The 21,439-nt window shown below is 44.7% G+C and overlaps 1 protein-coding gene across 5 annotated transcripts in view; it reads left to right on the top strand.

The window, feature by feature from the left end:
- Nucleotides 1-21,439, top strand: part of LOC128704677 (transient receptor potential cation channel subfamily A member 1 homolog) — a 160,472-nt gene that overhangs the window by 14,862 nt on the left and 124,171 nt on the right. Inside the window, exon 1 of one of the 5 annotated variants that reach the window (XM_070079579.1) lies at nucleotides 7,159-7,280. The exons of the other annotated variants lie outside the window; for them this stretch is intronic. Within the exon in view, the coding sequence (XP_069935680.1) occupies nucleotides 7,202-7,280 (79 nt within the window). The 5' untranslated portion in view covers nucleotides 7,159-7,201. Of the gene's footprint in view, nucleotides 1-7,158; nucleotides 7,281-21,439 lie in introns of those variants that run through there. 5 annotated transcript variants of the gene reach the window in all.

Below are 21,439 nucleotides of genomic sequence, written 5' to 3'. Positions count from 1 at the left end.
TGGAGCCATTGTGTATCTCTGTAATGTTGAGGTACAGTCCCTGGATCCATTGTGTATCTCTGTAATGTTGAGGTACAGTCCCTGGATCCATTGTGTATCTCTGTAATGTTGAGGTACAGTCCCTGGATCCATTGTGTACCTCTGTAATGTTGAGGTACAGTCCCTGGATCCATTATGTACCTCTGTAATGTTGAGGTCCAGTCCCTGGATCCATTGTGTACCTCTGTAATGTTGAGGTCCAGTCCCTGGATCCATTATGTATCTCTGTAATGTAGAGGTACAGTCCCTGGATCCATTATGTACCTCTGTAATGTAGAGGTACAGTCCCTGGAGCCATTATATACCTCTGTAATGTTGAGATACAGTCCCTGGACCCATTATGTGCCTCTGTAATTCTTTGGCTACCTCTCACAGGATGGATATGGGCAGCATAATAACGATATTAAGCCAGCATAATCATGCTCAGTCGAAAGTCAAGTTAGATTTGTCAATACGTATTGTCCGTCTCGTGTACAGGTTTAACAATACCTTTTAATGAATAACTAATTAGTGTAATTAACACGTGTTAGTGCTCATTAATAATCCTCAGGTAGACAGTAACTCAGAAGATTAATTAGTTTGTGTTTCGTGGATTATTACTGAGGGTAACTTCTAGTATCAGTGTTACCTGGAGTTTACCTGGAGAGAGTTCCGGGGGTCAACGCCCCCGCGGCCCGGTCTGTGACCAGGCCTCCTGGTGGATCAGAGCCTGATCTACCAGGCTGTTGCTGCTGGCTGCACGCAAACCAACGTACGAGCCACAGCCCGGCTGATCCGGAACTGACTTTAGGTGCTTGTCCAGTGCCAGCTTGAAGACTGCCAGGGGTCTGTTGGTAATCCCCCTTATGTATGCTGGGAGGCAGTTGAACAGTCTCGGGCCCCTGACACTTATTGTATGGTCTCTTAACGTGCTAGTGACACCCCTGCTTTTCATTGGGGGGATGGTGCATCGTCTGCCAAGTCTTTTGCTTTCGTAGTGAGTGATTTTCGTGTGCAAGTTCGGTACTAGTCCCTCTAGGATTTTCCAGGTGTATATAATCATGTATCTCTCCCGCCTGCGTTCCAGGGAATACAGGTTTAGGAACCTCAAGCGCTCCCAATAATTGAGGTGTTTTAAGTAAAACAAACCTTCTAATATCAGTGTTAACTTCAAAAACCTTCTAATTCAAACATCATGGTAGCAAAAAAGTGGTCAGGACTAGTTAGAAATGTCACCTGTGTTAGTGAAAGCAGTAGTGCTGGAAACTGCCTGCGCACACTGTCTGAGACTGTTATCTAGCAGTAAATACTGCCTCGGTGTACACTGAGGCGGTGTGTAATATTTGCTAATATCACTGTTTTATTATTATTATCACACTGGCCGATTCCCACCAAGGCAGGGTGGCCCACCAAGGCAGGGTGGCCACCAAGGCAGGGTGGCCCACCAAGGCAGGGTGGCCCACCAAGGCAGGGTGGCCCACCAAGGCAGGGTGGCCCACCAAGGCAGGGTGGCCACCAAGGCAGGGTGGCCCACCAAGGCAGGGTGGCCACCAAGGCAGGGTGGCCCACCAAGGCAGGGTGGCCCACCAAGGCAGGGTGGCCCACCAAGGCAGGGTGGCCCACCAAGGCAGGGTGGCCCACCAAGGCAGGGTGGCCCACCAAGGCAGGGTGGCCCACCAAGGCAGGGTGGCCACCAAGGCAGGGTGGCCCACCAAGGCAGGGTGGCCCACCAAGGCAGGGTGGCCCACCAAGGCAGGGTGGCCCACCAAGGCAGGGTGGCCCACCAAGGCAGGGTGGCCACCAAGGCAGGGTGGCCCACCAAGGCAGGGTGGCCACCAAGGCAGGGTGGCCCACCAAGGCAGGGTGGCCCACCAAGGCAGGGTGGCCCACCAAGGCAGGGTGGCCACCAAGGCAGGGTGGTCCACCAAGGCAGGGTGGCCACCAAGGCAGGGTGGCCCACCAAGGCAGGGTGGCCCACCAAGGCAGGGTGGCCACCAAGGCACGGTGGCCCGATAAAGAAAAACTTTCACCATCATTCACTCCATCACTGTCTTGCCAGAAGGGTGCTTTACACTACAGTTTTTAAACTGCAACATTAACACCCCTCCTTCAGAGTGCAGGCACTGTACTTCCCATCTCCAGGACTCAAGTCCGGCCTGCCGGTTTCCCTGAACCCCTTCATAAATGTTACTTTGCTCACACTCCAACAGCACGTCAAGTATTAAAAACCATTCGTCTCCATTCACTCCTATCAAATATGCTCACTCATGCTTGCTAGAGGTCCAAGCCCCTCGCACACAAAACCTCCTTTACCCCCTCCCTCCAACTTTTCCTAGGCCGACCCCTACCCCGCCTTCCCTCCACTACAGATTTATACACTCTCGAAGTTATTCTATTTCGCTCCATTCTCTCTACATGTCCGAACCACCTCAACAACCCTTCCTCAGCCCTCTGGACAACAGTTTTGGTAATCCCGCACCTCCTCCTAACTTCCAAACTACGAATTCTCTGCATTATATTCACACCGCACATTGCCCACAGACACGGCATCTCCACTGCCTCCAGCCTTCTCCTTGTTGCAACAAGGAGGGTGGCCCACCAAGGCAGGGTGGCCCACCAAGGTAGGGTGGCCCACTAAGGCAGGGTGGCCCACTAAGGCAGGGTGGCCCACCAAGGCAGGGTGGCCCACCAAGGCAGGGTGGCCACCAAGGCAGGGTGGCCCGGAAAAGAAAAACTTTCACCATCATTCACTCCAGTCGGTCGATGGATCTATAATTTCCTCACTAACAGAACACAGAGAGTAGTCGTCAACAGAGTAAAGTCCGAGGCAGCTACGGTGAAAAGCTCTGTTCCACAAGGCACAGTACTAGCTCCAATCTTGTTCCTCATCCTCATATCCGACATAGACAAGGATGTCAGCCACAGCACCGTGTCTTCCTTTGCAGATGACACCCGAATCTGCATGACAGTGTCTTCCATTGCAGACACTGCAAGCCTTCTCCTTGTTGCAACATCTACAACCCATACTTAACACCCATACAAGAGCGTTAGTATAACTATACTCTCATACATTCCCTCTTTGCCTCCATGGACAACTACTTGAGAAATGGAAGACAGCAAATGTAGTCCTCATATTTAAGAAAGGAAACAGAAACGAGGCACTAAACTGCAGACCTGTGTCTCTGACATGTATTGTGTGCAAAGTCATGGAGAAGATTATCAGGAGGAGAGTGGTCGAACACCTGGAACGGAACAAGATTATAAATGATAACCAGCATGGGTTCATGGAAGGCAAATCCTGTATCACAAACCTTAAGATAAGATAAGATTTCGTTCGGATTTTTAACCCCGGAGGGTTAGCCACCCAGGATAACCCAAGAAAGTCAGTGCGTCATCGAGGACTGTCTAACTTATTTCCATTGGGGTCCTTAATCTTGTCCCCCAGGATGCGACCCACACCAGTCGACTAACACCCAGGTACCTATTTGCTGCTAGGTGAACAGGACAACAGGTGTAAGGAAACGTGTCGAAATGTTTCCACCCGCCGGGAATCGAACCCGCGCCCTCCGTGCGTGAAGCGGGAGCTTTAGCCACAAGGCCACCGGGCCACCGGGCCACCCCTTCTGGAGTTTTATGACAAGGTAACAGAAGTAAGACACGAGAGAGAGGGGTGGGTTAACTGCATTTTCCTAGACTGCAGGAAGGCCTTTGACACAGTTCCTCACAAGAGATTAGTGCAGAAGCTGGAGGATCAGGCGCATATAACAGGGAGGGCACTGCAATGGATCAGGGAATACCTGACAGGGAGGCAACAACGAGTGATGGTACGTGAAGAGGTATCACAGTGGGCGCCTGTGACGAGCGGGGTCCCACAGGGGTCAGTTCTAGGACCAGTGTTATTTTTGATATATGTGAACGACATAATGGAAGGAATAGACTCTGAAGTGTCCCTATTCGCAGTTGATGTGAAGCTGATGAGAAGAATTAAATCGGATGAGGATGAGGCAGAACTGCAAAGAGACCTGGACAGGCTGGACATGTGGTCCAGAAACTGGCTTCTCGAATTCCACCCTGCCAAATGCAAAGTCATGAAGATTGGGGAGGGGCAAAGAAGACCGCAGACAGAGTATAGGCTAGGTGGACAAAGACTACAGACCTCACTCAGGGAGAAGGACCTTGGGGTGACCATAACAGCGAGCACGTCACCGGTGGCACACATCAACCAAATAACTGCTGCAGCATACGGACGCCTGGCAAACCTAAAAATTGCGTTCCGATACCTTAATAAGGAATCGTTCAAGACACTGTACACCGTGTATGTTAGGCCCATACTGGAGTATGCAGCACCAGTCTGGAACCCACACCTGGTCAAGCACGTCAAGAAGTTAGAGAAAGTACAAAGGTTTGCAACAAGGCTAGTCCCAGAGCTCAGGGGAATGTCATACGAGGAAAGGTTGAGGGAAATAGGACTGACGACACTGGAGGACAGAAGGGTCAAGGGAGACATGATAACGACATACAAGAGACTGCGGGGAATAGACAAGGTGGACAGAGACAGGATGTTCCAGAGAGGGGACACAGAAACAAGGGGTCACAATTTGAAGCTGAAGACTCAGACGAGTCACAGGGACGTTAGGAAGTATTTCTTCAGTCATAGAGTTGTCAGGAAGTGGAATAGCCTAGCAAGTGAAGTAGTGGAAGCAGGAACCATACATAGCTTTAAGAAGAGGTATGACAAAGCTCAGGAAGCAGAGAGTGAGAGGACCTAGTAGCGATCAGTGAAGCAGCGGGGTCAGGAGCTGAGTATCGACCCCTGCAACCACAATTAGGTGAGTACAATTAGGTGAGACTCCTCAGTGCACCACTCAGCTGCTGACACATCCACTCCTAAATATCTGAATACATTCACCTCCTCCATACTCTCTCCCTCCAATCTGATATCTAATCTTTCATCACCTAATCTTTTTATCCTCATCACCTTACTCTTTCCTATATTCACTTTTAATTTCCTTCTTGTACATATCCTACCAAATTCATCCACCAACCTCTGCAACTTCTCTTCAGAATCTGCCAAAAGCACAGTGTCATCAGCAAAGAGCAACTGTGACAAGTATTATCTGGCAGTAAACACTGCCTTTGTATACACTGCGTAAGACAGTGTGTTTACCTGGAGTTTACCTGGAGAGAGTTCCGGGGGTCAACGCCCCCGCGGCCCGGTCTGTGACCAGGCCTCCTGGTGGATCAGAGCCTGATCAACCAGGCTGTTGCTGCTGGCTGCACGCAAACCAACGTACGAGCCACAGCCCGGCTGATCCGGAACTGACTTTAGGTGCTTGTCCAGTGCCAGCTTGAAGACTGCCAGGGGTCTGTTGGTAATCCCCCTTATGTGTGCTGGGAGGCAGTTGAACAGTCTCGGGCCCCTGACACTTATTGTATGGTCTCTTAACGTGCTAGTGACACCCCTGCATTTCATTGGGGGGATGGTGCATCGTCTGCCAAGTCTTTTGCTTTCGTAGTGAGTGATTTTCGTGTGCAAGTTCGGTACTAATCCTTCTAGGATTTTCCAGGTGTATATAATCATGTATCTCTCCCTCCTGCGTTCCAGGGAATACAGGTTTAGAAACCTCAAGCGCTCCCAATAATTGAGGTGTTTTATCTCCGTTATGCGCGCCGTGAAAGTTCTCTGTACATTTTCTAGGTCGGCAATTTCACCTGCCTTGAAAGGTGCTGTTAGTATGCAGCAATATTCCAGCCTAGATAGAACAAGTGACCTGAAGAGTGTCATCATGGGCTTGGCCTCCCTAGTTTTGAAGGTTCTCATTATCCATCCTGTCATTTTTCTAGCAGATGCGATTGATACAATGTTATGGTCCTTTTTAACTGCTAATACAAGTAATGTTGTAGCATGTTTCATACACAAGAATTAGCCTAAACATCTGGGTTTAGGCTGTATAGGCGCAATTTTTTAAAAAAATAATTATATATCGGAGAGAGGACATCTTCTGGGTTGTTTTAAGTGTATGTACTCACCTGTTTGTTGTTGCAGGGGTCGATTCACAGGTCCTGGTCCCGTGTGTGTACTCACCTAGTTGTGGTTGCAGGGGTGGAGTCACAGCTCCTGGCCCCGCCTCTTCACTGGCCCCTATTAGGTCACTCTCCCTCCTCCATGAGCTTTATCATACCTCTTCTTAAAGCTATGTACGGATCCTGCCTCCACTACATCACTGTGTGTGTGCTAACCAAACAATCATTAAATATCCAATGAGAACAATGAGTGAACATTGTAACATTGTAGCCCACGTTACAAAGGAACACTGTACATGTAATTATGCATACCTGGAGACCTCTCCAGGTCTCCAGGTATGCATAATTACAGAACAGTAAGTGGTGAAAGTGGTGGCAACTGTAACTTAAAATACAGGTCGATATATTGACAACTTATACTGAGAATATAAGGATTTATTTCTTCGCTGACACATTTAATAATTCTCGGTTTTATATATAAATTTCCGGGGTTATTGTGTAACATTGTACGATATTGGTGGTGTACAGTGTACTGTGAAGGATGGGCAAGGATGTTACAGTACTGGAGGTGGGAAGTACAGTACCTGTACTCTGAAGGATGAGTGAGGATGTTACAGTACTGGAGGTGGGAAGTACAGTACCTGTACTCTGAAGGATGAGTGAGGATGTTACAGTTCTGGAGGTGGGAAGTACAGTACCTGTACTCTGAAGGATGAGTCAGGATGTTACAGTCCTGGAGGTGGGAAGTACAGTACCTGTACTCTGAAGGATGAGTGAGGATGTTACAGTACTGGAGGTGGGAAGTACAGTACCTGTACTCTGAAGGATGAGTGAGGATGTTACAGTACTGGAGGTGGGAAGTACAGTACCTGTACTCTGAAGGATGCGCGAGGATGTTACCGTCCTGGAGGTCATTTGAACTGTGATATCAGCAGGCTTCCGATAAGACAATTAAACGAAAGATGGTATATGTGTTTTTCTCATATTTTTGAGTCATCCTGTCGCGGAGAGAGAGAACCAATATATAACAAAAATAAAACACTGGTTTATTTCTTCGCCATAGTGTCGAGATATGGAGAATAATGATGTCATGGTACCCTAGTGGGCGGGGATGATAAGGCTTGTGTTACTTACGACGCAGTTGCAGATCTTTTGTGCAATGTACCACCAGAGATGTGTTGCTGGGGTACGTGTCTCTACACCTGAGGAGATACGGCTCATTAGTATTCCAGCCATAGGTAAGCCTCCACTCAGGCTTCTGGTTCCTCGTCAGTTTGTTGTTGTGATAATGGTACAGTGTTGGTGCTCCTTAGTCTTCCAGATATAGGTAAGCCTCCACCTCAGGCTTCTGGTTCCTCATCAGTTTGTTGTTGTGATAATGGTACAGTGTTGGTGCTCCTTAGTCTTCCAGATATAGGTAAGCCTCCACTCAGGCTTCTGGTTCCTCGTCAGTTTGTTGTTGTGATAATGGTACAGTGTTGGTGCTTCTTAGTCTTCCAGATATAAGTAAGCCTCCACTCAGGCTTCTGGTTCCTCATCAGTTTGTTGTTGTGATAATGGTACAGTGTTGGTGCTTCTTAGTCTTCCAGATATAGGTAAGCCTCCACTCAGGCTTCTGGTTCCTCGTCAGTTTGTTGTTGTGATAATGGTACAGTGTTGGTGCTTCTTAGTCTTCCAGATATAAGTAAGCCTCCACTCAGGCTTCTGGTTCCTCATCAGTTTGTTGTTGTGATAATGGTACAGTGTTGGTGCTTCTTAGTCTTCCAGATATAAGTAAGCCTCCACTCAGGCTTCTGGTTCCTCATCAGTTTGTTGTTGTGATAATGGTACAGTGTTGGTGCTCCTTAGTCTTCCAGATATAGGTAAGCCTCCACCTCAGGCTTCTGGTTCCTCATCAGTTTTGGTGCTTAGTCTTCCAGTTTACACAGGAGGTTGGAATAACCACAGAACACAGTATCTGGTGTTGGATTCTCAACATTGTGAAGGCAGTTATTAAGTGAATTCCTCTGCAGATGCTGGAGTTGTGTCCCCTCAAGGGAGGTTCCCTGACGCTGGTTAGGGGCTCTTGTTCCAGCGAATTGAATCTATCTTCCAGTTTCCTGAATTAACCCTGAATACCTTCCATCACCGCCCTCCACATGCGCTGTATAACCTACGGGTTTAACGCTCCCCATGATTATAACAAAGGTGGGGCGTAAACGAGGATAACCTTGGTACAAAGGTACATAATGGGTCCAGGAACTGAGCCCCATTACAGAGGTACATAATTGGTCCAGGGTCTCGGTCCCATTACAGAGGTACATAATGGGTCCAGGGACTGGGCACCATTACAGAGGTACATAATGGGTCCAGGGTCTCGGTCCCATTACAGAGGTACATAATGGGTCCAGGGACTGGGCACCATTACAGAGGTACATAATGGGTCCAGGGTCTGGGTCCCATTACAGAGGTACATAATGGGTCCAGGGTCTGGGTCCCATTACAGAGGTACATAATGGGTCCAGGGTCTGGGTCCCATTACAGAGGTACATAATGGGTCCAGGGACTGGGCACCATTACAGAGGTACATAATGGGTCCAGGGTCTGGGTCCCATTACAGAGGTACATAATGGGTCCAGGGTCTGGGCCCCATTATGTACCTCTGTACATAATGGTGTCCAGTACCATTATATATATCTGATACATTACCAAACTGTCACATGTAGCTGGGTTGGCAGCGCACTCACCTCACACACTGAGTTCCGGGGTCGATCTCCGGTACGGATGGAAACATTAAGACGTGGTTCGTGAAGACACCTGCTTCCCCCGTTCACCTAGCAGTAAGTAGGTACCTGGGAGTTAGTCAACTTACACCTGTTGACCTACATACTGCTAGTAACAACAGCTTGATTGATAATGTCATCAGCCAGCAGACTTGGTCTGGGGGGACCTGCCCCCCATGGGGGGATAATCTCAAAAATAAAAAATAGGTGGCCTGTAGGTTCGCAGACACCTAATTTCCAGTGGCGGATTTATTTTTTTCCAGATTACAGTAAAAATTAAAATTAAATAAGGTAATTCCGAGTAATTCACTAATTTTTAATACACAGCTACTGTGTACTCACCTAGTTGTACTCACCTAGTTGAGGTTGCGGGGGTCGAGTCCAAGCTCCTGGCCCCGCCTCTTCACTGATCGCTACTAGGTCACTCTCCCTGAGCCGTGAGCTTTATCATACCTCTGCTTAAACCTATGTATGGATCCTGCCTCCACTACATCGCTTCCCAAACTATTCCCAAACTGTGTACTCACCTATTTGTACTCACCTATTTGTGGTTGCAGGGGTCGAGTCCTAGCTCCTGGCCCCGCCTCTTCACCGGTTGCTACTAGGCCCTCTCTCTCCCCGCTCCATGAGCTTTATCAAACCTCGTCTTAAAACTGTGTATGGTTCCTGCCTCCACTACGTCATTTTCTAGGCTATTCCACTGCCTTACAACTCTATGACTGAAGAAATACTTCCTACTATCTCTCTGACTCATTTGTGTCTTCAACTTCCAATTGTGGCCTCTTGTTTCTGTGTCCCCTCCCTGGAACATCCTGTCTTGTGTGTGTACGTGTGTGTGAGTGTGTGTGGGTGTGTGTGTACGTGTGTGTGTGTGTGGGTGTGTGTGTGAGTGTACGTGTGTGTGTGTGTACCTACCTAATTGTGGTTGTAGGGGTCGAGTCACAGCTCCTGTGTGTGTGTGTACCTAATTGTGGTTGTAGGGGTCGAGTCACAGCTCCTGTGTGTGTACCTAATTGTGGTTGTAGGGGTCGAGTCACAGCTCCTGTGTGTGTAAATAATTGTGGTTGCAGGGGTCGATTCACAGCTCCTGTGTGTGTGTACCCACCTAATTGTGGTTGTAGGGGTCGAGTCACAGCTCCTGTGTGTGTGTGTGTGTGTACCCACCTAATTGTGGTTGCAGGGGTCGAGTCACAGCTCCTGTGTGTGTGTGTGTGTACTCACCTAATTGTGGTTGCAGGGGTCGAGTCACAGCTCCTGTGTGTGTGTGTGTACTCACCTAATTGTGGTTGCAGGGGTCGAGTCACGGCTCCTGTGTGTGCATTCCTGACACCTAGCATTCCAACATACACTTAATTAACATGAACATGGCGAGCTATCTATCTATATATATATATATATATATATATATATATATATATATATATATAGATAGATATATATATATATATATATATATATATATATATATATATTCTACATATGAAGTATGCAGGTACGTATGTCTCACACCAGTGTTGCAGTAGCTACCTTCACAAGGTTACATCAGTGTTGCAGTAGCTACCTTCACAAGGTTACATCAGTGTTGTAGTAGCTACCTTCACAAGGTTACATCAGTGTTGTAGTAGCTACCTTCACAAGGTTACATCAGTGTTGTAGTAGCTACCTTCACAAGGTTACATCAGTGTTGTAGTAGCTACCTTCACAAGGTTACATCAGTGTTGTAGTGGCTACCTTCACAAGGTTACATCAGTGTTGTAGTAGCTACCTTCACAAGGTTACATCAGTGTTGTAGTGGCTACCTTCACAAGGTTACATCAGTGTTGTAGTAGCTACCTTCACAAGGTTACATCAGTGTTGTAGTGGCTACCTTCACAAGGTTACATCAGTGTTGTAGTAGCTACCTTCACAAGGTTACATCAGTGTTGTAGTGGCTACCTTCACAAGGTTACATCAGTGTTGTAGTAGCTACCTTCACAAGGTTACATCAGTGTTGTAGTAGCTACCTTCACAAGGTTACATCAGTGTTGTAGTAGCTACCTTCACAAGGTTACATCAGTGTTGTAGTGGCTACCTTCACAAGGTTACATCAGTGTTGTAGTAGCTACCTTCACAAGGTTACATCAGTGTTGTAGTAGCTACCTTCACAAGGTTACATCAGTGTTGTAGTAGCTACCTTCACAAGGTTACATCAGTGTTGTAGTAGCTACCTTCACAAGGTTACATCAGTGTTGTAGTAGCTACCTTCACAAGGTTACATCAGTGTTGTAGTAGCTACCTTCACAAGGTTACATCAGTGTTGTAGTAGCTACCTTCACAAGGTTACATCAGTGTTGTAGTAGCTACCTTCACAAGGTTACATCAGTGTTGTAGTAGCTACCTTCACAAGGTTACATCAGTGTTGTAGTAGCTACCTTCACAAGGTTACATCAGTGTTGTAGTAGCTACCTTCACAAGGTTACATCAGTGTTGTAGTAGCTACCTTCACAAGGTTACATCAGTGTTGTAGTAGCTACCTTCACAAGGTTACATCAGTGTTGTAGTAGCTACCTTCACAAGGTTACATCAGTGTTGTAGTAGCTACCTTCACAAGGTTACATCAGTGTTGTAGTAGCTTACATCAGTGTTGTAGTAGCTACCTTCACAAGGTTACATCAGTGTTGTAGTAGCTACCTTCACAAGGTTACACCAGTGTTGTAGTAGCTACCTTCACAAGGTTACATCAGTGTTGTAGTAGCTACCTTCACAAGGTTACATCAGTGTTGTAGTAGCTACCTTCACAAGGTTACATCAGTGTTGTAGTAGCTACCTTCACAAGGTTACATCAGTGTTGTAGTAGCTACCTTCACAAGGTTACATCAGTGTTGTAGTAGCTACCTTCACAAGGTTACATCAGTGTTGTAGTAGCTACCTTCACAAGGTTACATCAGTGTTGTAGTAGCTACCTTCACAAGGTTACATCAGTGTTGTAGTAGCTACCTTCACAAGGTTACATCAGTGTTGTAGTAGCTACCTTCACAAGGTTACATCAGTGTTGTAGTAGCTACCTTCACAAGGTTACATCAGTTGTAGTAGCAGTGTTGTAGTAGCTACCTTCACAAGGTTACATCAGTGTTGTAGTAGCTACCTTCACAAGGTTACATCAGTGTTGTAGTAGCTACCTTCACAAGGTTACATCAGTGTTGTAGTAGCTACCTTCACAAGGTTACATCAGTGTTGTAGTAGCTACCTTCACAAGGTTACATCAGTGTTGTAGTAGCTACCTTCACAAGGTTACATCAGTGTTGTAGTAGCTACCTTCACAAGGTTACATCAGTGTTGTAGTAGCTACCTTCACAAGGTTACATCAGTGTTGTAGTAGCTACCTTCACAAGGTTACATCAGTGTTGTAGTAGCTACCTTCACAAGGTTACATCAGTGTTGTAGTAGCTACCTTCACAAGGTTACATCAGTGTTGTAGTAGCTACCTTCACAAGGTTACATCAGTGTTGTAGTAGCTACCTTCACAAGGTTACATCAGTGTTGTAGTAGCTACCTTCACAAGGTTACATCAGTGTTGTAGTAGCTACCTTCACAAGGTTGTAGTAGCTACCTTCCCAAGGTTACATCAGTGTTGTAGTAGCTACCTTCACAAGGTTACATCAGTGTTGTAGTAGCTACCTTCACAAGGTTACATCAGTGTTGTAGTAGCTACCTTCACAAGGTTACATCAGTGTTGTAGTAGCTACCTTCACAAGGTTACATCAGTGTTGTAGTAGCTACCTTCACAAGGTTACATCAGTGTTGTAGTAGCTACCTTCACAAGGTTACATCAGTGTTGTAGTAGCTACCTTCACAAGGTTACATCAGTGTTGTAGTAGCTACCTTCACAAGGTTACATCAGTGTTGTAGTAGCTACCTTCACAAGGTTACATCAGTGTTGTAGTAGCTACCTTCACAAGGTTACATCAGTGTTGTAGTAGCTACCTTCACAAGGTTACATCAGTGTTGTAGTAGCTACCTTCACAAGGTTACATCAGTGTTGTAGTAGCTACCTTCACAAGGTTACATCAGTGTTGTAGTAGCTACCTTCACAAGGTTACATCAGTGTTGTAGTAGCTACCTTCACAAGGTTACATCAGTGTTGTAGTAGCTACCTTCACAAGGTTACATCAGTGTTGTAGTAGCTACCTTCACAAGGTTACATCAGTGTTGTAGTAGCTACCTTCACAAGGTTACATCAGTGTTGTAGTAGCTACCTTCACAAGGTTACATCAGTGTTGTAGTAGCTACCTTCACAAGGTTACATCAGTGTTGTAGTAGCTACCTTCACAAGGTTACATCAGTGTTGTAGTAGCTACCTTCACAAGGTTACATCAGTGTTGTAGTAGCTACCTTCACAAGGTTACATCAGTGTTGTAGTAGCTACCTTCACAAGGTTACACTAGTGTTGTAGTAGCTACCTTCACAAGGTTACATCAGTGTTGTAGTAGCTACCTTCACAAGGTTACATCAGTGTTGTAGTAGCTACCTTCACAAGGTTACATCAGTGTTGTAGTAGCTACCTTCACAAGGTTACATCAGTGTTGTAGTAGCTACCTTCACAAGGTTACATCAGTGTTGTAGTAGCTACCTTCACAAGGTTACACTAGTGTTGTAGTAGCTACCTTCACAAGGTTACATCAGTGTTGTAGTAGCTACCTTCACAAGGTTACATCAGTGTTGTAGTAGCTACCTTCACAAGGTTACATCAGTGTTGTAGTAGCTACCTTCACAAGGTTACATCAGTGTTGTAGTAGCTACCTTCACAAGGTTACATCAGTGTTGTAGTGGCTACCTTCACAAGGTTACATCAGTGTTGTAGTAGCTACCTTCACAAGGTTACATCAGTGTTGTAGTAGCTACCTTCACAAGGTTACATCAGTGTTGTAGTAGCTACCTTCACAAGGTTACATCAGTGTTGTAGTAGCTACCTTCACAAGGTTACATCAGTGTTGTAGTAGCTACCTTCACAAGGTTACATCAGTGTTGTAGTAGCTACCTTCACAAGGTTACATCAGTGTTGTAGTAGCTACCTTCACAAGGTTACATCAGTGTTGTAGTAGCTACCTTCACAAGGTTACATCAGTGTTGTAGTAGCTACCTTCACAAGGTTACATCAGTGTTGTAGTAGCTACCTTCACAAGGTTACATCAGTGTTGTAGTAGCTACCTTCACAAGGTTACATCAGTGTTGTAGTAGCTACCTTCACAAGGTTACATCAGTGTTGTAGTAGCTACCTTCACAAGGTTACATCAGTGTTGTAGTAGCTACCTTCACAAGGTTACACTAGTGTTGTAGTGGCTACCTTCACAAGGTTACATCAGTGTTGTAGTAGCTACCTTCACAAGGTTACATCAGTGTTGTAGTGGCTACCTTCACAAGGTTACATCAGTGTTGTAGTAGCTACCTTCACAAGGTTACATCAGTGTTGTAGTAGCTACCTTCACAAGGTTACATCAGTGTTGTAGTAGCTACCTTCACAAGGTTACATCAGTGTTGTAGTAGCTACCTTCACAAGGTTACATCAGTGTTGTAGTAGCTACCTTCACAAGGTTACATCAGTGTTGTAGTAGCTACCTTCACAAGGTTACATCAGTGTTGTAGTAGCTACCTTCACAAGGTTACATCAGTGTTGTAGTAGCTACCTTCACAAGGTTACATCAGTGTTGTAGTAGCTACCTTCACAAGGTTACATCAGTGTTGTAGTGGCTACCTTCACAAGGTTACATCAGTGTTGTAGTAGCTACCTTCACAAGGTTACATCAGTGTTGTAGTAGCTACCTTCACAAGGTTACATCAGTGTTGTAGTAGCTACCTTCACAAGGTTACATCAGTGTTGTAGTAGCTACCAACACAAGGTTACATCAGTGTTGTAGTAGCTACCTTCACAAGGTTACATCAGTGTTGTAGTAGCTACCTTCACAAGGTTACATCAGTGTTGTAGTAGCTACCTTCACAAGGTTACATCAGTGTTGTAGTAGCTACCTTCACAAGGTTACATCAGTGTTGTAGTAGCTACCTTCACAAGGTTACATCAGTGTTGTAGTAGCTACCTTCACAAGGTTACATCAGTGTTGTAGTAGCTACCTTCACAAGGTTACATCAGTGTTGTAGTAGCTACCTTCACAAGGTTACATCAGTGTTGTAGTAGCTACCTTCACAAGGTTACATCAGTGTTGTAGTAGCTACCTTCACAAGGTTACATCAGTGTTGTAGTAGCTACCTTCACAAGGTTACATCAGTGTTGTAGTAGCTACCTTCACAAGGTTACATCAGTGTTGTAGTAGCTACCTTCACAAGGTTACATCAGTGTTGTAGTAGCTACCTTCACAAGGTTACATCAGTGTTGTAGTAGCTACCTTCACAAGGTTACATCAGTGTTGTAGTGGCTACCTTCACAAGGTTACATCAGTGTTGTAGTAGCTACCTTCACAAGGTTACATCAGTGTTGTAGTAGCTACCTTCACAAGGTTACATCAGTGTTGTAGTAGCTACCTTCACAAGGTTACATCAGTGTTGTAGTAGCTACCTTCACAAGGTTACATCAGTGTTGTAGTAGCTACCTTCACAAGGTTACATCAGTGTTGTAGTAGCTACCTTCACAAGGTTACATCAGTGTTGTAGTAGCTACCTTCACAAGGTTACATCAGTGTTGTAGTAGCTACCTTCACAAGGTTACATCAGTGTTGTAGTAGCTACCTTCACAAGGTTACATCAGTGTTGTAGTAGCTACCTTCACAAGGTTACATCAGTGTTGTAGTGGCTACCTTCACAAGGTTACATCAGTGTTGTAGTAGCTACCTTCACAAGGTTACATCAGTGTTGTAGTGGCTACCTTCACAAGGTTACATCAGTGTTGCAGTAGCTAGTGTTGTAGTAGCTACCTTCACAAGGTTACATCAGTGTTGTAGTAGCTACCTTCACAAGGTTACATCAGTGTTGTAGTAGCTACCTTCACAAGGTTACATCAGTGTTGTAGTAGCTACCTTCACAAGGTTACATCAGTGTTGTAGTAGCTACCTTCACAAGGTTACATCAGTGTTGTAGTAGCTACCTTCACAAGGTTACATCAGTGTTGTAGTAGCTACCTTCACAAGGTTACATCAGTGTTGTAGTAGCTACCTTCACAAGGTTACATCAGTGTTGTAGTAGCTACCTTCACAAGGTTACATCAGTGTTGTAGTAGCTACCTTCACAAGGTTACATCAGTGTTGTAGTAGCTACCTTCACAAGGTTACATCAGTGTTGTAGTAGCTACCTTCACAAGGTTACATCAGTGTTGTAGTAGCTACCTTCACAAGGTTACATCAGTGTTGTAGTAGCTACCTTCACAAGGTTACATCAGTGTTGTAGTAGCTACCTTCACAAGGTTACATCAGTGTTGTAGTACCTTCACAAGGTTACATAGTGTTGTAGTAGCTACCTTCACAAGGTTACATCAGTGTTGTAGTAGCTACCTTCACAAGGTTACATCAGTGTTGTAGTAGCTACCTTCACAAGGTTACATCAGTGTTGTAGTAGCTACCTTCACAAGGTTACATCAGTGTTGTAGTAGCTACCTTCACAAGGTTACATCAGTGTTGTAGTAGCTACCTTCACAAGGTTACATCAGTGTTGTAGTAGCTACCTTCACAAGGTTACATCAGTGTTGTAGTAGCTACCTTCACAAGGTTACATCAGTGTTGTAGTAGCTACCTTCACAAGGTTACACCAGTGTTGTAGTAGCTACCTTCACAAGGTTACATCAGTGTTGTAGTAGCTACCTTCACAAGGTTACATCAGTGTTGTAGTAGCTACCTTCACAAGGTTACATCAGTGTTGTAGTGGCTACCTTCACAAGGTTACATCAGTGTTGTAGTAGCTACCTTCACAAGGTTACATCAGTGTTGTAGTAGCTACCTTCACAAGGTTACATCAGTGTTGTAGTAGCTACCTTCACAAGGTTACATCAGTGTTGTAGTAGCTACCTTCACAAGGTTACATCAGTGTTGTAGTAGCTCCCTTCACAAGGTTACCTTCACAAGGTTACATCAGTGTTGTAGTAGCTACCTTCACAAGGTTACATCAGTGTTGTAGTTGCTACCTTCACAAGGTTACATCAGTGTTGTAGTAGCTACCTTCACAAGGTTACATCAGTGTTGTAGTAGCTACCTTCACAAGGTTACATCAGTGTTGTAGTAGCTACCTTCACAAGGTTACATCAGTGTTGTAGTAGCTACCTTCACAAGGTTACATCAGTGTTGTAGTAGCTACCTTCACAAGGTTACATCAGTGTTGTAGTAGCTACCTTCACAAGGTTACATCAGTGTTGTAGTACCTTCACAAGCTACCTTCACAAGGTTACATCAGTGTTGTAGTAGCTACCTTCACAAGGTTACATCAGTGTTGTAGTAGCTACCTTCACAAGGTTACATCAGTGTTGTAGTAGCTACCTTCACAAGGTTACATCAGTGTTGTAGTAGCTACCTTCACAAGGTTACATCAGTGTTGTAGTAGCTACCTTCACAAGGTTACATCAGTGTTGTAGTAGCTACCTTCACAAGGTTACATCAGTGTTGTAGTAGCTACCTTCACAAGGTTACATCAGTGTTGTAGTAGCTACCTTCACAAGGTTACATCAGTGTTGTAGTAGCTACCTTCACAAGGTTACATCAGTGTTGTAGTAGCTACCTTCACAAGGTTACATCAGTGTTGTAGTAGCTACCTTCACAAGGTTACATCAGTGTTGTAGTGGCTACCTTCACAAGGTTACATCAGTGTTGTAGTAGCTACCTTCACAAGGTTACATCAGTGTTGTAGTAGCTACCTTCACAAGGTTACATCAGTGTTGTAGTAGCTACCTTCACAAGGTTACATCAGTGTTGTAGTGGCTACCTTCACAAGGTTACATCAGTGTTGTAGTAGCTACCTTCACAAGGTTACATCAGTGTTGTAGTAGCTACCTTCACAAGGTTACATCAGTGTTGTAGTAGCTACCTTCACAAGGTTACATCAGTGTTGTAGTAGCTACCTTCACAAGGTTACATCAGTGTTGTAGTAGCTACCTTCACAAGGTTACATCAGTGTTGTAGTAGCTACCTTCACAAGGTTACATCAGTGTTGTAGTAGCTACCTTCACAAGGTTACATCAGTGTTGTAGTAGCTACCTTCACAAGGTTACATCAGTGTTGTAGTAGCTACCTTCACAAGGTTACATCAGTGTTGTAGTAGCTACCTTCACAAGGTTACATCAGTGTTACCTTCACAAGGTTACATCAGTAGCTACCTTCACAAGGTTACATCAGTGTTGTAGTAGCTACCTTCACAAGGTTACATCAGTGTTGTAGTAGCTACCTTCACAAGGTTACATCAGTGTTGTAGTAGCTACCTTCACAAGGTTACATCAGTGTTGTAGTAGCTACCTTCACAAGGTTACATCAGTGTTGTAGTAGCTACCTTCACAAGGTTACATCAGTGTTGTAGTAGCTACCTTCACAAGGTTACATCAGTGTTGTAGTAGCTACCTTCACAAGGTTACATCAGTGTTGTAGTAGCTACCTTCACAAGGTTACATCAGTGTTGTAGTAGCTACCTTCACAAGGTTACATCAGTGTTGTAGTAGCTACCTTCACAAGGTTACATCAGTGTTGTAGTAGCTACCTTCACAAGGTTACATCAGTGTTGTAGTAGCTACCTTCACAAGGTTACATCAGTGTTGTAGTAGCTACCTTCACAAGGTTACATCAGTGTTGTAGTAGCTACCTTCACAAGGTTACATCAGTGTTGTAGTAGCTACCTTCACAAGGTTACATCAGTGTTGTAGTAGCTACCTTCACAAGGTTACATCAGTGTTGTAGTAGCTACCTTCACAAGGTTACATCAGTGTTGTAGTAGCTACCTTCACAAGGTTACATCAGTGTTGTAGTAGCTACCTTCACAAGGTTACATCAGTGTTGTAGTAGCTACCTTCACAAGGTTACATCAGTGTTGTAGTAGCTACCTTCACAAGGTTACACTAGTGTTGTAGTAGCTACCTTCACAAGGTTACATCAGTGTTGTAGTGGCTACCTTCACAAGGTTACATCAGTGTTGTAGTAGCTACCTTCACAAGGTTACATCAGTGTTGTAGTAGCTACCTTCACAAGGTTACATCAGTGTTGTAGTAGCTACCTTCACAAGGTTACATCAGTGTTGTAGTAGCTACCTTCACAAGGTTACATCAGTGTTGTAGTAGCTACCTTCACAAGGTTACATCAGTGTTGTAGTAGCTACCTTCACAAGGTTACATCAGTGTTGTAGTAGCTACCTTCACAAGGTTACATCAGTGTTGTAGTAGCTACCTTCACAAGGTTACATCAGTGTTGTAGTAGCTACCTTCACAAGGTTACATCAGTGTTGTAGTAGCTACCTTCACAAGGTTACATCAGTGTTGTAGTAGCTACCTTCACAAGGTTACATCAGTGTTGTAGTAGCTACCTTCACAAGGTTACATCAGTGTTGTAGTAGCTACCTTCACAAGGTTACATCAGTGTTGTAGTAGCTACCTTCACAAGGTTACATCAGTGTTGTAGTAGCTACCTTCACAAGGTTACATCAGTGTTGTAGTAGCTACCTTCACAAGGTTACATCAGTGTTGTAGTAGCTACCTTCACAAGGTTACATCAGTGTTGTAGTAGCTACCTTCACAAGGTTACATCAGTGTTGTAGTAGCTACCTTCACAAGGTTACATCAGTGTTGTAGTAGCTACCTTCACAAGGTTACATCAGTGTTGTAGTGGCTACCTTCACAAGGTTACATCAGTGTTGTAGTAGCTACCTTCACAAGGTTACATCAGTGTTGTAGTAGCTACCTTCACAAGGTTACATCAGTGTTGTAGTAGCTACCTTCACAAGGTTACATCAGTGTTGTAGTAGCTACCTTCACAAGGTTACATCAGTGTTGTAGTAGCTACCTTCACAAGGTTACATCAGTGTTGTAGTAGCTACCTTCACAAGGTTACATCAGTGTTGTAGTAGCTACCTTCACAAGGTTACATCAGTGTTGTAGTAGCTACCTTCACAAGGTTACATCAGTGTTGTAGTAGCTACCTTCACAAGGTTACATCAGTGTTGTAGTAGCTACCTTCACAAGGTTACATCAGTGTTGTAGTAGCTACCTTCACAAGGTTACATCAGTGTTGTAGTAGCTACCTTCACAAGGTTACATCAGTGTTGTAGTAGCTACCTTCACAAGGTTACATCAGTGTTGTAGTGGTTACCTTCACAAGGTTACATCAGTGTTGTAGTAGCTACCTTCACAAGGTTACATCAGTGTTGTAGTAGCTACCTTCACAAGGTTACATCAGTGTTGTAGTAGCTACCTTCACAAGGTTACATCAGTGTTGTAGTAGCTACCTTCACAAGGTTACATCAGTGTTGTAGTAGCTACCTTCACAAGGTTACATCAGTGTTGTAGTAGCTACCTTCACAAGGTTACATCAGTGTTGTAGTAGCTACCTTCACAAGGTTACATCAGTGTTGTAGTAGCTACCTTCACAAGGTTACATCAGTGTTGTAGTAGCTACCTTCACAAGGTTACATCAGTGTTGTAGTAGCTACCTTCACAAGGTTACATCAGTGTTGTAGTAGCTACCTTCACAAGGTTACATCAGTGTTGTAGTAGCTACCTTCACAAGGTTACATCAGTGTTGTAGTAGCTACCTTCACAAGGTTACATCAGTGTTGTAGTAGCTACCTTCACAAGGTTACATCAGTGTTGTAGTAGCTACCTTCACAAGGTTACATCAGTGTTGTAGTAGCTACCTTCACAAGGTTACATCAGTGTTGTAGTAGCTACCTTCACAAGGTTACATCAGTGTTGTAGTAGCTACCTTCACAAGGTTACATCAGTGTTGTAGTAGCTACCTTCACAAGGTTACATCAGTGTTGTAGTAGCTACCTTCACAAGGTTACATCAGTGTTGTAGTAGCTACCTTCACAAGGTTACATCAGTGTTGTAGTGGCTACCTTCACAAGGTTACATCAGTGTTGTAGTAGCTACCTTCACAAGGTTACATCAGTGTTGTAGTAGCTACCTTCACAAGGTTACATCAGTGTTGTAGTAGCTACCTTCACAAGGTTACATCAGTGTTGTAGTAGCTACCTTCACAAGGTTACATCAGTGTTGTAGTAGCTACCTTCACAAGGTTACATCAGTGTTGTAGTAGCTACCTTCACAAGGTTACATCAGTGTTGTAGTAGCTACCTTCACAAGGTTACATCAGTGTTGTAGTAGCTACCTTCACAAGGTTACATCAGTGTTGTAGTAGCTACCTTCACAAGGTTACATCAGTGTTGTAGTGGCTACCTTCACAAGGTTACATCAGTGTTGTAGTGTACCTTCACAAGGTTACATCAGTGTTGTAGTAGCTACCTTCACAAGGTTACATCAGTGTTGTAGTAGCTACCTTCACAAGGTTACATCAGTGTTGTAGTAGCTACCTTCACAAGGTTACATCAGTGTTGTAGTAGCTACCTTCACAAGGTTACATCAGTGTTGTAGTAGCTACCTTCACAAGGTTACATCAGTGTTGTAGTAGCTACCTTCACAAGGTTACATCAGTGTTGTAGTGGCTACCTTCACAAGGTTACATCAGTGT

Source organism: Cherax quadricarinatus, chromosome 100, assembly GCF_038502225.1.
Source record: "Cherax quadricarinatus isolate ZL_2023a chromosome 100, ASM3850222v1, whole genome shotgun sequence".
NCBI classification, from domain to species: domain Eukaryota; kingdom Metazoa; phylum Arthropoda; class Malacostraca; order Decapoda; family Parastacidae; genus Cherax; species Cherax quadricarinatus.
Note: the sequence above shows the minus strand (reverse complement) of the source record. Positions and strands in the feature narration are given on the sequence as shown.